General features: G+C 37.4%; 2 protein-coding genes across 2 annotated transcripts; one reads left to right on the forward strand and one right to left on the reverse strand.

The window, feature by feature from the left end:
* Window positions 1-2,100: 2,100 nt before the first annotated feature.
* Window positions 2,101-3,371, forward strand: LOC116110546 (flavonol synthase/flavanone 3-hydroxylase-like). Its single transcript, XM_031396751.1, has 3 exons — window positions 2,101-2,549; window positions 2,745-3,072; window positions 3,156-3,371. Exons 1-3 carry the CDS (start codon window positions 2,101-2,103, stop codon window positions 3,369-3,371), a joined length of 993 nt encoding a protein of 330 aa, XP_031252611.1.
* Window positions 3,372-9,992: 6,621 nt separating this feature from the next.
* On the reverse strand, window positions 9,993-14,126 carry LOC116110559 (G-type lectin S-receptor-like serine/threonine-protein kinase At5g35370). The gene is made up of 2 exons (XM_031396766.1): window positions 13,536-14,126; window positions 9,993-12,729 (listed from the first exon to the last, which is right to left on the reverse strand). Exon 2 carries the CDS (start codon window positions 12,660-12,662, stop codon window positions 10,236-10,238), a length of 2,427 nt encoding a protein of 808 aa, XP_031252626.1. The 5' UTR covers window positions 12,663-12,729; window positions 13,536-14,126; the 3' UTR covers window positions 9,993-10,235.
* Between the last annotated feature and the right edge of the window lie 707 nt (window positions 14,127-14,833).

Here is a 14,833-nt window from a genome sequence, read left to right on the forward strand (position 1 = left end):
TTTCATGTTAGGGATAGTGAACTTCTGAGGTATGTCAGCTAGGGCGATCTCGTCCACGAAGGGTGAATCCGCGTAACAATAGGGCCTACTCTTCTTGTTTGGGACCGGCGTCGCATCACTGCTTCCACATCGGCTAATCTCTTAGCTAGCACCTGTTCCATAGGAGAAGGGAACGCCACTAGGTCATCCTGCATGACCGGGTTGGCCTTTGCATTTAACTTTGGTACAATCTGTTGGGTCATCCCTCTTGGGGTAGTTTGACGAGTCCCTTCATGCGTTCCCTGATAACATAGATCTTCGGTCATTCCTTCCAGTTGGATAACCCCCATGGTAACTGTTCTGGTGTTCTGCCCTACATGGATGGTCAGGGGAGTCTTTTGATAGTCATTCGGTTGGTCAGGATGGATGGGCTCGGGTGCTGCTGGTTTAGTTTGGCCGTTCATCCCATGAGGATGAGCCGAGCCGAATGGAGTATGTGTTGTGATGGCTAGATTGAGCTGGTCTTGTGGATGAGGGCTTTCTGCCACCGGATCGTCTTGGTCTTGATGTTGGGATGAATCCGCTGAATGATGTTCTACAGGCATATCTTTATCTCCATGAATTAGGACAGAATCGTCGACAGCAGACGAGTTTAAGGGACGTGGCCTTTTGCCAGAGGCCGAGGGTCGGGGCTCCGGCGTAAGGAGAGGTTGCATGGACGGAACAGGGGTGAAGATTGGGGGGTGCTTGACCGGCAGGAACTCTAAGTCATAGAATTGACTCACCTTCTCCTTGAGGGATTGGTTTTCTGACCTGATGGACCCATTTTCCATCCGGATCGCATTGTTCTCAGTTTCCAATGCAGCCACCTTGTCCAAGTTCTGTTGCATGAGAGTGGTTAGAGCTTCCAGTTTGGCCTCGAGGCCGGGATTAGCGTTATTAGAGTTGTCAGCCATGGAAAGTTCCTCTATGCAGCAGGGTTCATCGAGCCGAATGATTGCTAGAGGCCCCACGGTGGGCGCCAAATTGTAGACGTAAAAATCTACCTATACGGAATGAGGGTTTGATCCTGTGAGGTTGAGGACACTAGCGATCCGCTGTACCTGCACACGTAGAAAAATAAACGCGTGAAGCGAACGAGAAACACCAGGGTGGTGTTTGCCGTAGGCACTCCGACGCTCAAGTCAGCAAGGTTGAAAGAGGCTAGTATAGTGAAGGCTCGGGAATAAAGAGATTACTGGAAGTCTAGTCGGAGACTGTGACTACGGCGGTGATGTAAAGCTCTCAATTAGGAGCTTTGGGTGTGAAGGTGTAATGTAGTGTCTTTTGTGAGAGGGTTGGCCTCTGTTTATATAGTGATTGTCTGGTCTCCTAATCCTGGTGGGAGTAGGAGTCCTAATGTTACTCTGATGCAAACCCTAGAAGAATTAGGGCCGCGGTAAGCTGTCTTATCAGTGTCCGGATAGGAAAGTGATTCTGATCAGGAAAGTTACTTCGAGTGGAAAAGTGTTCTGAACAGGAAAATGACTTCGAGTAGGGGATTGATCAGGAACAGGAATATGATCAGCGGGCCGTGGGCTCGGAACTCGCCTATAGGCCCAGGAAGTGAACTGGAACTGGGAGGCCCGTGCCCAAATGGTTTGGGCAGGCCGTATCTCGTATCGAATGGGACTACTCTGGCTTGGGCCTCTTTGGGATTTAGGCCTGGTCTTCTCTTCACAAATGGTCCTGCTTCCCTATTTGGGCCGAGGACGATTTTTGGCCTTAACAATGCAAACACAACCAAATTTTGCTTAACAATTAAGATTTAGATCAACTAAATATTAATCTCAAAATTGAAGTTTACTAATATAACGATTTAAGTTATACATATACACATATTTCTTTACCTTCTTTCACGCAGAATATAGGGATTATATTTATGCATAACACAAAATTCAAACATGAAGGGCAGATATGTAACATACTACTACAATTTGCACGCTTCTTATTGGTAGACCAACAACTACGAGTCAATAAGTACTGGTTAAACTGCTTCTTACTATAAATTTGACACCCATTGTCATTTTGTTTTAACCAGACTGTTGAATTACCTGATACAGCCGTCCAAAATCAAAGGAGATGCAGAGAGTGAAAGCTTTAGCCTATGCTGGGCTCAACGAGCTTCCGGCTCAGTTCATCAGGCCACCCACTGAACGTCCCGAGAACAGTAAGCCCATCTCCGGGGTGACTGTACCTGTGATATCCCTATCACAGCCACGCCATGTCATTGTAGAGGAGGTCTACGAGGCATGCAGCGAGTGGGGTTTCTTCCTGGTCACCGATCATGGGATATCGTCAGCTTTGATCCAACAGCTACAAGAGGTTGGCCAGCAATTCTTCGGGCTCCCCCAAAAGGAGAAAGAAGCCTATGCAAATGACCCAGCAACTGGCAAGTTTGAAGGGTATGGTACAAAGATGACCAAGAATTTAGATGAGAACGTTGAATGGTTGGATTATTTTTTCCATGTTATGTCACCGAAAGCTAAGACCAACTATGATATATGGCCCAAACATCCACATACCTACAGGTAACCTCAAGTTTTATACGTTCAAAATAATATTATATATAAATTAGTTTTCATATATCATATATTCAAGATACATTGAATATTTTTCTTTTCTCTATTTTTTTAATTCAAATTTTAGTATGATAGAAGTTTAATGTAATAATTTGTCCAAAATGAAATGTAGGTTTGATAATAATGATCATACTTGTGACGCAGGGAAGTGACAGAAGAGTACAATAAGGAAATGTTAAGGGTGACAAATGAACTCCTGGAGCTTCTTTCAGAGGGGTTAGGCGTGGAAGGGAATGTTTTGAAATCCCATTTGGGTGGAGAAGACATAGAACTAGAAATGAAGATAAACATGTATCCACCTTGTCCACAGCCTCAACTGGCCCTGGGAGTTGAGCCTCACACTGACATGTCTACACTCACCATACTCGTCCCCAATGATGTTCCAGGCCTTCATGTATGGAAAGATGGGAATTGGGTTGCTGTCAATTACTTGCCGAATGCACTCTTTGTCCATGTTGGTGATCAAATTGAGGTAAATGTATTCTCTCATTCATTAGACTTAAAAAATATAATGTTCATATTAAAATAGATCTCATAATTTATGTGATGTTTCAGGTGTTGAGCAATGGGAAATACAAGAGTGTTCTTCACAGGAGTATTGTAAACAAGGAGCGTATGCGGATGTCATGGGCAGTGTTCGCTGCTCCTCCACATGAGGCATTGATTGGACCACTTCCAGAGCTCGTGAATGACGATCAAAAGCCACCCAAATACTCAACCAAAACCTTTGCTGAATATCGATACCGCAAGTTTAACAAGCTCTCTCAGTAATACCACTTCCATGTCTTGATGCGATCGTACTATCTGTCGTTTCAATAACTACTACCTGTAGCCGAGTCGAACTCACGTGCTATTATTTTTTATTTATACTTTAAAAATAAATTTGAAGTAAATTTGATAATTTTATTATTAAACGAGCTGTGAGTTTTAGTAGTTAATATTTTATTTCTTAGTTCGTTTTATAATTATACAGTTATATGTTTACAAGTATTTGATAAATAAATAAATATGATGGTTAAAGAATCATTGGTGACAGCTGTCGAACTAAAATCGGGGGAGATATTCTATCTGATCTCAATCAAATCGTTACTTATGAGTTATGGCCGCAGGTCATTATCTATCATAGTCTATGATTCATAGACAAGACAAGGATAAAAAATCATTATCTTGCTACTAAAACCTGCGGTTGTAGTTGTACAAAGAATTTTAATAGCTGACTAGATAGAATAGTTTGTTGTTCAATCAAACTTTTTTATTGTAGGATAATGGGCCCCTCGGCCTAGAATTTTTTTTTTTTTTTTTTTTAGAAAAAGCTTTTAATTTTGGATAAAAATGTCCCTTAACCACTTAAGCGTTCAAACAAGGCGGTAAAAAATTTTAGATATATTATTCAAGAAGTGTTGGGTTTGATTCTTCTCAATTATTAATAGAAATAATTATTAAAGAGTATCTTTTAAAATATGGAGTATGGTACAAGAATATCCTCAATTTAAATTACTAGTTATACCCTTCATCTTTTATCTTTTACTCATGTGTTATGTACTTATATCGTATGATATTTACTTCTCTACATGACTACATACCTCATAGAAGGTGGGCAGGACCGATTCGGTTCTGTTCATGGTCCCAGGCTCATGACAAATATTTGGGACCAGAGGGCCTAAATAATTTTATTTACTCCCTATATTTTTTATCTATTTTAGATTAATCGAAAATATATAGGGGGTTTAATATAATTTTTAAGGGTAATTTGTAAATTTTTTAATTAATTAATAATTAAATATAAATGAATGGTTAAATGTTAATGAATAATGACTTAATTTTTAATTGGTTATAAATTTAAGGTGTTTTTAATTTAAACTTTAAGGAGATAATAATAATTTAATTTTAAGTTTTAACATAAATATAATATTCACAGTTCACAAATAAACTGTTAAATAAATTTGATTTTATTACATTATTATTTTACATCGTCAATAGTATTTACATCCTCAAAATCTGTGTTTCTGAAGAAGTTGAGTAGTTTGGGATCTTCAAGGTGCCACTGATCTCTTATGTCCGCATGAGGCCAATCTCTTAAACATGTTATGACTTCAACAATCTCACTGGATAAAGAACATCTTCTCTCTTTAACAATGCAGCTATTAATTGAGAATGTTGACTCGGATGCAATTGTCAAAACTAACACAGATAAAATATCACGTGCCATTTGGGCTACTATAGGGAATTGACTTGCATTGTGGTTCCACCATTGAAGTACATTCATCTCACGCTTCTCCTTTGTGATCATGTAGGACATGTCCATTTGTAGGTATTGATACAACTTATTTGATCCAAGTTGTTTGTACGAGCTGCTACTTCCACCACCACCGCTGTCACGTTCCACAAACCTCCAGATGCTCATTCCTTGCCATCCTTGGTCTTCATCGGGGTTGCCTCTACTGGCACTGGACACTCCAATGTGCCTAGTCTGATACAAAGAAAAAAAGTTTTCCAATTTTTTGTTAAAGTCTATCAAATAAGAAATTTAGTCATATTGTAAATTATGGTATATCTCAGCAATCATACGATTAAATACACTTAATTTAAATCTAGGATCTATAATAAGACCTAATTCATATAAGAATTGAATAATATCTAACCAATATTTCCAGTATTTTTTTCCATTGGAACAACAATGTCGCACAAATCTTTATTATATCTATATGTAACAAAAGTTGTAGAAATTCGAAGTAAACTATCTAATGCTACATTAGTAGTAAGATAATAAATATCGCTTAATAAATTAGTGGAATTATAAAAAAATTTAAGAATCGAAAAAAATAGTTGCTACTGACGATGAATCTGATAGTCGTGTGCACCATTTCAATCATCGAATGTATAGCTTTTAAACGTACTTTAACAATCAAATTGATGATGTGGTAAGCACATCTCTAGTGAAATAATTTGCCTTCACCATCGGATCCAATCTCTTTTCAAATAAAGAAATTGCCAAGGTGCTGCATTATCAAGCGTTAGCACCACAACTCTCTCAAATAATAAATATTCTTGTAAAACTTCAATAATTGTAAAATAAATAGTTTTAGCATTGTATTTTTCATATAATGCTTTAAAAACCTATTAACTTTTGTTGTAAATGCCAACCACAATCTAGATAATGCAATGTAATGTGACACTCAAAAAATCTATTTTTGATCTAGCAGCCCATATATCTGAAGTAAGTGCAATAGATATGTTCCTAAAATTTTGAAATTCTTTTTTAAGTTGATTTTTATTTTATCATAAAGGTTTTTTATGTCCTTTCTAGTTGTAGCTCTACTAAAAGGCGTAAATGTTGAACGAAAAACGGTTTTAATCATTTGAACAAAATAAAGATTTTCAGATAAAGAAATAAGAGAGTTCGTAGCACATATGAATTTTGCTATTTCCTCACGTACTATGAGTGCATTGTATTGCCATGTTGAGAGAGTTCGGGATTGTGAATTAAAATTAAGTTGAGTTTGAGTTTTTCCTACATGGTGCGGTTGAACTTGAACAGGACTGGTGGGATTGCTGCATTTATTGGGGGTGCTTCTTCTACAAGTTTCGCCGCATCATCGAAGTCTCATTCTTAGCGTCGATAATGGTTGAACAAAAATTACATTTCCCGCACGTCTCTTCCCTCAACCCATTTAGCTTTGGCCGTTTTGATTTGGTGAAGAATTGTCATACCCCAGACACGACCCTCTTTGACGATCGGGCTGTGGAGTTGCAGTTCGCTTGTGTTTGGTTGGACCCAGGCTCGACCGTTTGTGGTTGTGGAATTGGACTTGTTGCCTCTTGAAAGGGAGAAATGGATCGAACCCTTCCATTTTTTCGGTGGATGAAACGTCAAACTAATTTGGCGATGATCCTTCAAATGCATAATTTCGAAAATCCATTATGAATTTATAATAAAATAATAAATAATTTAAAATTAAATAATAATATGAATAATAAATGAAATTGAAAAATGGAAAAAAATTAAATAATATGAATAAATGTAAATATAAATATAAATTGAACTGAAGAGAATTTGAGAATTGGAGTGGAGAGATTGAGAGAAAAGAATAGATTGAGAGTTGAGTTGTGAAGAAAATGGAGGCTTAGGGAGGGTTTTATCGTTGACGCTTGGGGGGGAAAAGTGCGCAAAAAAAATGTTCCCCCCTCTTTTGCCTCTCAACGGTAAACTGACCGTTGGCTACTAAATGGATTTCATTTTTATAAAATATCATTTTAACCCTCATATTTATTATAAATTTTGTTTTTGGCAATTTTCTAAAGGTCGTTTCGAAAAAAAGGTTTGGGCCCGAGCACAGTTTGGGCCGGGTTTTAGGACCGGACCACCACAAGGACTGATCCTAAACCAGGTTTTTGGGTCTGATCCTAAATGCCCACCTCTATATCTCACTCTAAAATTTTGAAAGTATTATAGCATAAAATTAAGTTTCAATTTATGGGTTTTAATTGTTTTACTCTCTTGAAGTCCAAATTAACATTCATTTTTTAGGTACTTATCTCAAACTTTGATTTGTAATTATTTAATCCAAATGTTAGTTTCTAATTATTATAATATTACTAAATATACATATATTTATATAGGCATATATTTCTACATGATAAAAATTTGACTTTAGCCCGTCTAAAAAAAAAAAAAATTCTTAAATTACAACAAACTCAAATTTTTACTCAAAAAAACCAGTAAATTGGTACGACTGAATTGAAATATAGTAATATTTATCCACAAAAGCTTTTCACCTCCAAGTAACAAAAATGATTATATCAAAAAATGTTACGATAAATAAGGCAAGTATTGCATAAGCAGTCTTTCTGTATCGTATGACATAAAAGATGATCAGATAATGGTGAAGGAGAAGATGCTCAAATTAGCAAGGATTAAGCTATAACTAACAAAAAGTGCTCTGTTTTCTTTGTCCCGAAATTCTTGATTGGAGCTTTCTTTGGAACCCAGTTGCCCATCTTTCCACATCTTCACATGCTTCCCATATCTTGCTCTCCTTTTCCCAATCCCATACATCCTTCATAGTTGAATCCATTCCTCCTCGGTTCAGTTTATTGACCCTTCTAACTTCCTTTGAAACCAAAATTATGAAACATTTAGGAGTAATAATTGAGCGTCCCAAGACTCGTTATTTTCGAATTATGAAATTTAATGTGAAAAAAAAAAAAGTAAAATATTTCAAATGATCTTGAGATTATTAAGATATTTCCTGACTGATTAAATAAATAAATCTCCGTGATGCTAGAAGAACTGTAATACTAAACTAGACGGCTGTAACAAGAAATTTTACCTTCCTGGAGAATGACAAAAGGTACACCAGCCGATCTGCATATTTTAGCCCATCTACGCGTAGATGAAGAGGTTGTTTCAATACCAAAAGTGCTCTATCAACATCGATAAAGCCTACTTCCACCATCCTCTTCAAAACTCTAGCCTGGAAGGTTTTCCCTCTATAAAAAATAGGAAGTTGCTCCTTTTAGTTTCATTTTTGAATTTCTCTAATAAACTGATTAATACCAGACTTAGAGCCTAAATTGAAAGGCAAAAAGCATAAAAATTTGATGCATACAATATAGAAATTCTAGGAAATAGGCCCTAAATGGAGTCAAATCAGAGAAGAATTATGAGGAGGAAACAGCACACTCACAAACCTGCTACAATCCCTGAGCGGTGATCGAAGCTCTGGAGCAGGTATAAGACCTGCAAGCATTGCAGACTCTCCCAAACTCAGAAGAGATGGATGCTTTCCAAAATAAAAAATCGATGCTGATTCAACGCCATAGATGCCATGTCCCCAGTATATCTGTAATGTGCTATTACCTGTGTTACATTTCACATCTGCAAATATAAACTACATACTAAAATTTATATGGCATTCACCTTCTTTACTTTTTAACACCCTTTCCATAGTCTTTGTTAGCATAAACTTAATACACTAACAGGAAAATTTCCTAGTCCAGGTATATTTCTGCACTGCTTTTTTAGTTACAATTTATAGTATGCATTTTGTAATGACAAATCTTAAATCAAAAAAATATTTTCAGTGTAAAGGAAATAAGTTTAGGAGGTAATGACAAATCTTAAATCAAAACAATATTTTCAGTGTAAAGGAAATAAGTTTTACCTTACTAACGTAGGAGCTCAATATTTCCCATTTTGTCATTGCCCTCTCTAGAGCTAATGCCAGCACCATCTCAACAATCTTTCTTGAGAACGTGCGGTCATTTTTTAGAAAAGTATTCTTCACAAGCTGCAATGCATATTTCAATATGTTAAGTAACATAGACAACTAAAATTTGTAAAAGCCAATGGTTTGAAATCAACTGAAGAAGAAAGAAACTACAAAACAAGAGTTCCAGAATTCAGAGCATGTGATTGCTCAAGTCCTGGAATAGCTGATACAAATCTTTCCTTGAAGCTGTTATAAATAAATAATAAATGGACTCATATCAATAAGCCAATGGTTCTGCACTGATTAAAATAATGAAAAAGTAGCTCAAGCACCAGCAGTCAAATTGCAGTGGCCAAAGTTGTATAATAGCAGGTAGGTTATTAAAAAGAGCCACACCAAGAAAATGGCCTCAAATTATGATAGAAATTTTGACAACCTCATCCGCCAAATTAGTAAATAACAGCTTGAAAAAGTTCTATAACGAAATTTGATCCAAGCGAATTGAATGGCATAAAAGAGCCAAAGTGAACCAAGCATGATGTTTGAAATTACTTGAAGTACATATGTTCAAACCAACTCAAATAACGTTGTTGATAAGGACTGCTGTCTTCAATAATTGGGGATTCCTTTCCTGGTTACTTGTGCTACAGTGATTACTTTTATAATTGAAACCTAAACCCTTTATTCTAACTCCAAGAAAGTTTCCAGAGGAACATACCTGAAATTTGTTCCTCATATCCAAAAAAGAAAAGCTTTTAAGAGAACTCATAACCACAAAAAAACAGCACACCAATCTTACCGAACAAATTGATGTAAAGTAGTGACCACAAGTCATGGTTTTCTTTCAAAAAATTATGTCTGAACTACATCAATGCATCAAGTGGATCTAAGGAACAAAACAGTAATATCAAACTGGCTGGTTGAACCACTACATCTATGCTTAATTACCATTTCCCGCCTTAGGTTTCATGAAATTAATTTACACCCTCAAGTATCAAAAATAACAATTTACCACTGTCATTTAATTTTGTGTGTTAGGCAGATGATGAAACCCTGACGGAACAGTGAATATGGGGGTAAATTGTTATTTTCTACTTGAGGGAGGATGTTTTTATTCAATGAAAACTCAGGGAAGTATAGCAATTAACTCTAGAGTAGAAATAACATAATAACTTCCAGATGGAAAAATATTTATTATAGAAAATAAATGGACAACTTATAGTCTGGTGCTAACTCTAATTATTCAACCCAAATAACACTTTGTATAAGCCATACATATCATAAACATCCATTGAACCCTGAACTTTGTGAAGTACAAATTGAATAAAATGAACAATTTAAACTTTGAACCACGTGCACCTTATGACCATTAATTCATCCCCAATAAACTATACAGAGCTCCCAAAATATCATCCACTAAACCTTATCTTGGGCCAGAAACCTGCTGTGAAGAGACATAAGAAAAACAAGTATTTGAGCCAATTCTAGTGCTAGTGGGGGAAGCATCTGCTTGCGCAAAAAACATAACATCACTTTGCCCATTTTCTTCTTCTATCATAGACGCCTCAGTAAATCTACGCCCATAAAAGCGCAAGAAATTCAAAGACTTGAGTCTTGGATGACCTAAAGGGATCTCTCCTTCTAACATGCCAACAACAGTGGACATGTTTGGCCGTAATACTGGTTCCTCGTGAACACAGCACAAAGCGACTTGCACCAATATTTCCACCTCTTTACTTGTCACTCGCTTTTCTAACCTGGGGTCCACAAGCTCCAAGTACCTCCCTTGCTCATGCATTTCCAGTGCAAGTAGTGGAAAATAAACAAGTCCTGACGCTGATGACGATGACGAGTGAACTCCACTACTATTCCTGTCATCCAAGCTATGGCTTTGAGATCGTACCGAGCAATTTTTCCTTCCACTCACAAGTTCAAGCAGTACCATTCCGAAACTATAAACATCAGTTTTTTCTGAAATTGCAGAGTTAGTAAGCCACTCAGGTGCAAGATATCCACGAGTACCCCTCATTGTTGTAAACAGACTAGACTGTTCAGGAGTTAAAAGCTTTGAAAGCCCAAAATCTGAGATCTTTGCCTGAAAATGATCGTGCAAGAGAATGTTTTCTGGTTTGATATCAAAATGGATGATCTTATGTTCACAACCACTGTGCAAGTAAGCAAGTCCACGTGCAGTTCCAAGTGCTATATCGAACCTCTCTTGCCATTCTAAAACGGGACCATTTCCAAAGAGGTTACGATCCAGTGAGCCACGATTCATATACTCATAAACTAATAGGCATTTTCTTCCTTGGGCACAAAACCCTCTCAATTTGACCAAATTGACATGGTGAATATTCCCAATAACTGCAATCTCAGTACAGAATTCCTTTTTCCCTTGAACACCTAAATTTGTGATCTTTTTCACTGCCACAACAGTTTTATCAAGCAGTGTACCCTTGTATACAGCACCAAACCCGCCTGATCCAATCAAGAACTTAAAATTATCAGTAGCCACCTCAAGCTCTTCATAGTCAAACCTTTGAGGTAAGCCTGGGATGTAGAAGGTGTCTAGGTCTCCAGAGGAAAGTGAGTTCCGGTGGCCTAACTTCTCATCCATAGCATTTTTGAGTCTCCATCTTCTCCACCAGAGGAAACTTAGAGCTATTAACAGAAAGAACCCAGTGAAAGGTAAGAGCACAAGAGCAGCCACTGGAAAGTCTTGATTTTGGTCCCTCAAATCATTGTTAGGATTAAAGTTTGTTAGAGTAGGCCCAATAAGAACTTTGATGTAGCCCAGCAGATTAACATCACCTCCACTGCCCAACATAATGGAGCCCAACACGTTCTCAAGTACATAGCAAGAACCTGATGAATTTTCATAGAAAATTCCTAAGCAAGAGCATTCCCGTGAGCAGAAATCTTGACAAACTGACAAATTTACTCCGTACTTAATAGGCTCAGAGAAATGATTAGAGAAGTAATCCATCCCATAGCCGACCCCTGAATATGAAACAACAGATGAATTCAACTGACTACCATTTCTGGTTGATTGACAAGCAACTGGAAGAGAATGAGAAGCGTCACTTGGCACACAGCCAGTTGCATTCTGTAAAGCTACATGGAATTGTGTTGGACATGAACAAGTAGGGGAGCTGGATGTAGTTCCATCAGTACACAATCCTACTCTGCCACAGATGAATGGGATTTCACAACCATCATCGGGCCCCACAAACTGCTGTTCCAAGCCATCAGCAGATAAACCAAGTACAGTAAACTGGCCAGAGGAATCAAGCCTAGCAATTTGGAAGTTGGAAGGTGATAAGGCCACCTGAATGACCACTGCTGATCCATTATTACCAAACAAAAAGAGACCCGTTCGGTTAATAGCCAGATATTCCACCACATAATTTGAGTTCCAATAAGCCTTTGTATTCATTGACAATTTCCAATATGTCTGTCCATGCCACTGTAGTATTGCATCTGAAGCTCTAAGTGTAAGGCTATAATCACCTGTTGAAAAGTTGTTATCTGATACAGCACTAGATAGTAACATCCCAGAAGCTAAGCGTTGTCCAATCACAATTGTGTCTGTTGGGTGGTGGAAGCTCTCCCAAAGAGAGCCATTAAACTGATCAAGTAAAACAAGATTACCCATCTCAGTCAGCTGTAATGCATGCACTGATGAGCTCAGTGGTGGAGTTGACCATTTGAGATTTCTATTTTGATCAGAAATTGTAATTCCTTCGAGTGTAAGATACATTTTTCCAGAACTTGAAATTGAAGTATCACGATTAGCAGACCAGATGATGGTGTTGGATGCAACATGGATGATGCACAAGTAAAAGTTCATTTGCTGAGCTCCAGGATTGAAGATAGCAGCTCTAAATGTTCCATTACGAGTATACAAGAAGGCCCCACTATAGTCAATAAATTGAAAATGTGAAGCAGTGAAATTTGGATATATGAACTCTGAGAAAGTAATACCAGAGACAAGAGCAGGGAAGAAGAAACTGGTAGCAAATAATAAGAAGAATTCCATACAGAGGATTGATGGGAAGAAGAACATAAAGGAATGAGAAGAAAGGTCTGATGTAGAGGAACTGCTGAAGGCAGATCATTTCTCCAACTCAGTTTCTGCATCTAGAGTTGACTGATGAAAATCTCTCTCTACACTGACTAAACCCTGATTGGTGCCGTAAGATAGAGTTAATCTTTTACTCGTTGCTAGCATCAGCTAGGGATGTAAGTTCTGAATTTTTTTAGTGCCAGTCAAAACCTGAGGAAGGCTTTATTTATTCTAACAAGATTGGTGATTCATGCACTAAGACCTCTTTCTTCCTCTAGTTTATTCCTTTTCATCATCTTCCCTTTTCCAAAATGCTATATGCATAACTAAACCCATGTTTTTTAAATTATATTCTTCTACAATAAACAACACTCAATATTCAAAGGCATTTATTTAGTCTAAAATTATTGGTGCTACATGCACTAGGACACATTTCAAACTTTCTTCATAATATCCTATTCACTCAAGTATTCATCAAAAACACCACATAAACAATAACCACTGCTTACGACAACCCAGATAAACAACACAATAAACAAAAGAGAACATAAAAGGTAAACAATGCCCACTAACCGACACCCAAAAAAAAAAAAATGCCGACTTGATTGAGTTAAAACATCGAACACTTGGCATTCACAAAACAAATACATCATTTACCTGCTGAGTTATTGTGCTCCCGCCACCGCGAGCCGATAACGACCAAATTGCACGAGCAATCCCAACTGGGTCGACCCCAAAATGGGAAAAGAACCGTTTGTCTTCATAAGAAACAATTGCTTGCCATAAATGTGGAGGATAAGCTCTTGTTTTGGGCTCATTTTTTTGAGCGAAAGCCACTAGATTTCGCCAACGAAGAGGGAAATTTGACAGAAGAGCGCTGGAGAAGAGCCGGAGGAAAAGAAGGGTCAATGAGAATGTGAAGAGAAGGAGTAGTTCTTGAACGGGTCTGTAATTTCCTTTGAATGGATTGTTTTGAGAGAAAGATGTTGGGTTTAGGGAGAACACTCGGTTCTGGAGTGAGTTGGAACGAGTTGAGAGAGTGTAGGAGAGTGAAAGTGTGAGAGACTGAGTTGGAACCGAGTTGAAAATGAAATGGTATGGTGAATTTCGGTGATTACGGAGTTGGGTAATTGGGTTGTTTTTGAGAAGACAACAATAGTTAGCAATTGATGACATTTTACATGTTGAAATTGTTGGGTAATATCGTTAACAAGTAACCGTTATATCATATATGCAGTTCAAAGTTCAAGCATTACAAACATAGTAAATCATAATTAGCAAACTTTCAACCCTATATTCAAAGATGAGAATATCATTATGTATAAATGAATTCACCCTAATTGCTTTGTGTTGACGCTTGATTTCGGACGCCAATGACTTGTATGTGAGAAACGTTGAGCTGACTCAGGAGACACACGTGATGGATCCATGAGATTTGAATATGGAGCTGAGATTATATATTTTGCAGAAAAGTAAATAAAAGATTGGCAAGAGGGAGTTTTTATAGTGGTTTGGATGCAACAAGCGACTCCTACATCCACTGTTATTTTATTGATCTCTCACTATTTCTATGATTTTGCCCGTAAGGCATATAAAGATGAAGAAATACAGTGTTTTTACAAAAAGAAAGAATTGAAACTCAAATCTCAGCCTAGCCTCCCGCCTCCTTCTTCGTGAAGAGAAATGCCTATTTATTCCCTCAAACACTCAATGTAATGAGTGTTTTGCAAGCTACCTTGACACATGGAAGGCTCTCGTCCATTCATCTCTTGAAAAGAGATATAACTGGTGAGAATATCTTTGGGGATTGGGTTTGGCAGCTGGTACAAGAAGACATTAAATGAGCTGATATGGGCGTGACTTTTTAGGCATAACACTTTGAATTTATTCCATCTAATCATACATGTACAATTAAATTCTCAGCAACGATGAGAATCAAATTTTTTTTAATTTTA

This window comes from Pistacia vera, unplaced genomic scaffold (assembly GCF_008641045.1).
Source record: "Pistacia vera cultivar Batoury unplaced genomic scaffold, PisVer_v2 Contig606, whole genome shotgun sequence".
NCBI classification, from domain to species: domain Eukaryota; kingdom Viridiplantae; phylum Streptophyta; class Magnoliopsida; order Sapindales; family Anacardiaceae; genus Pistacia; species Pistacia vera.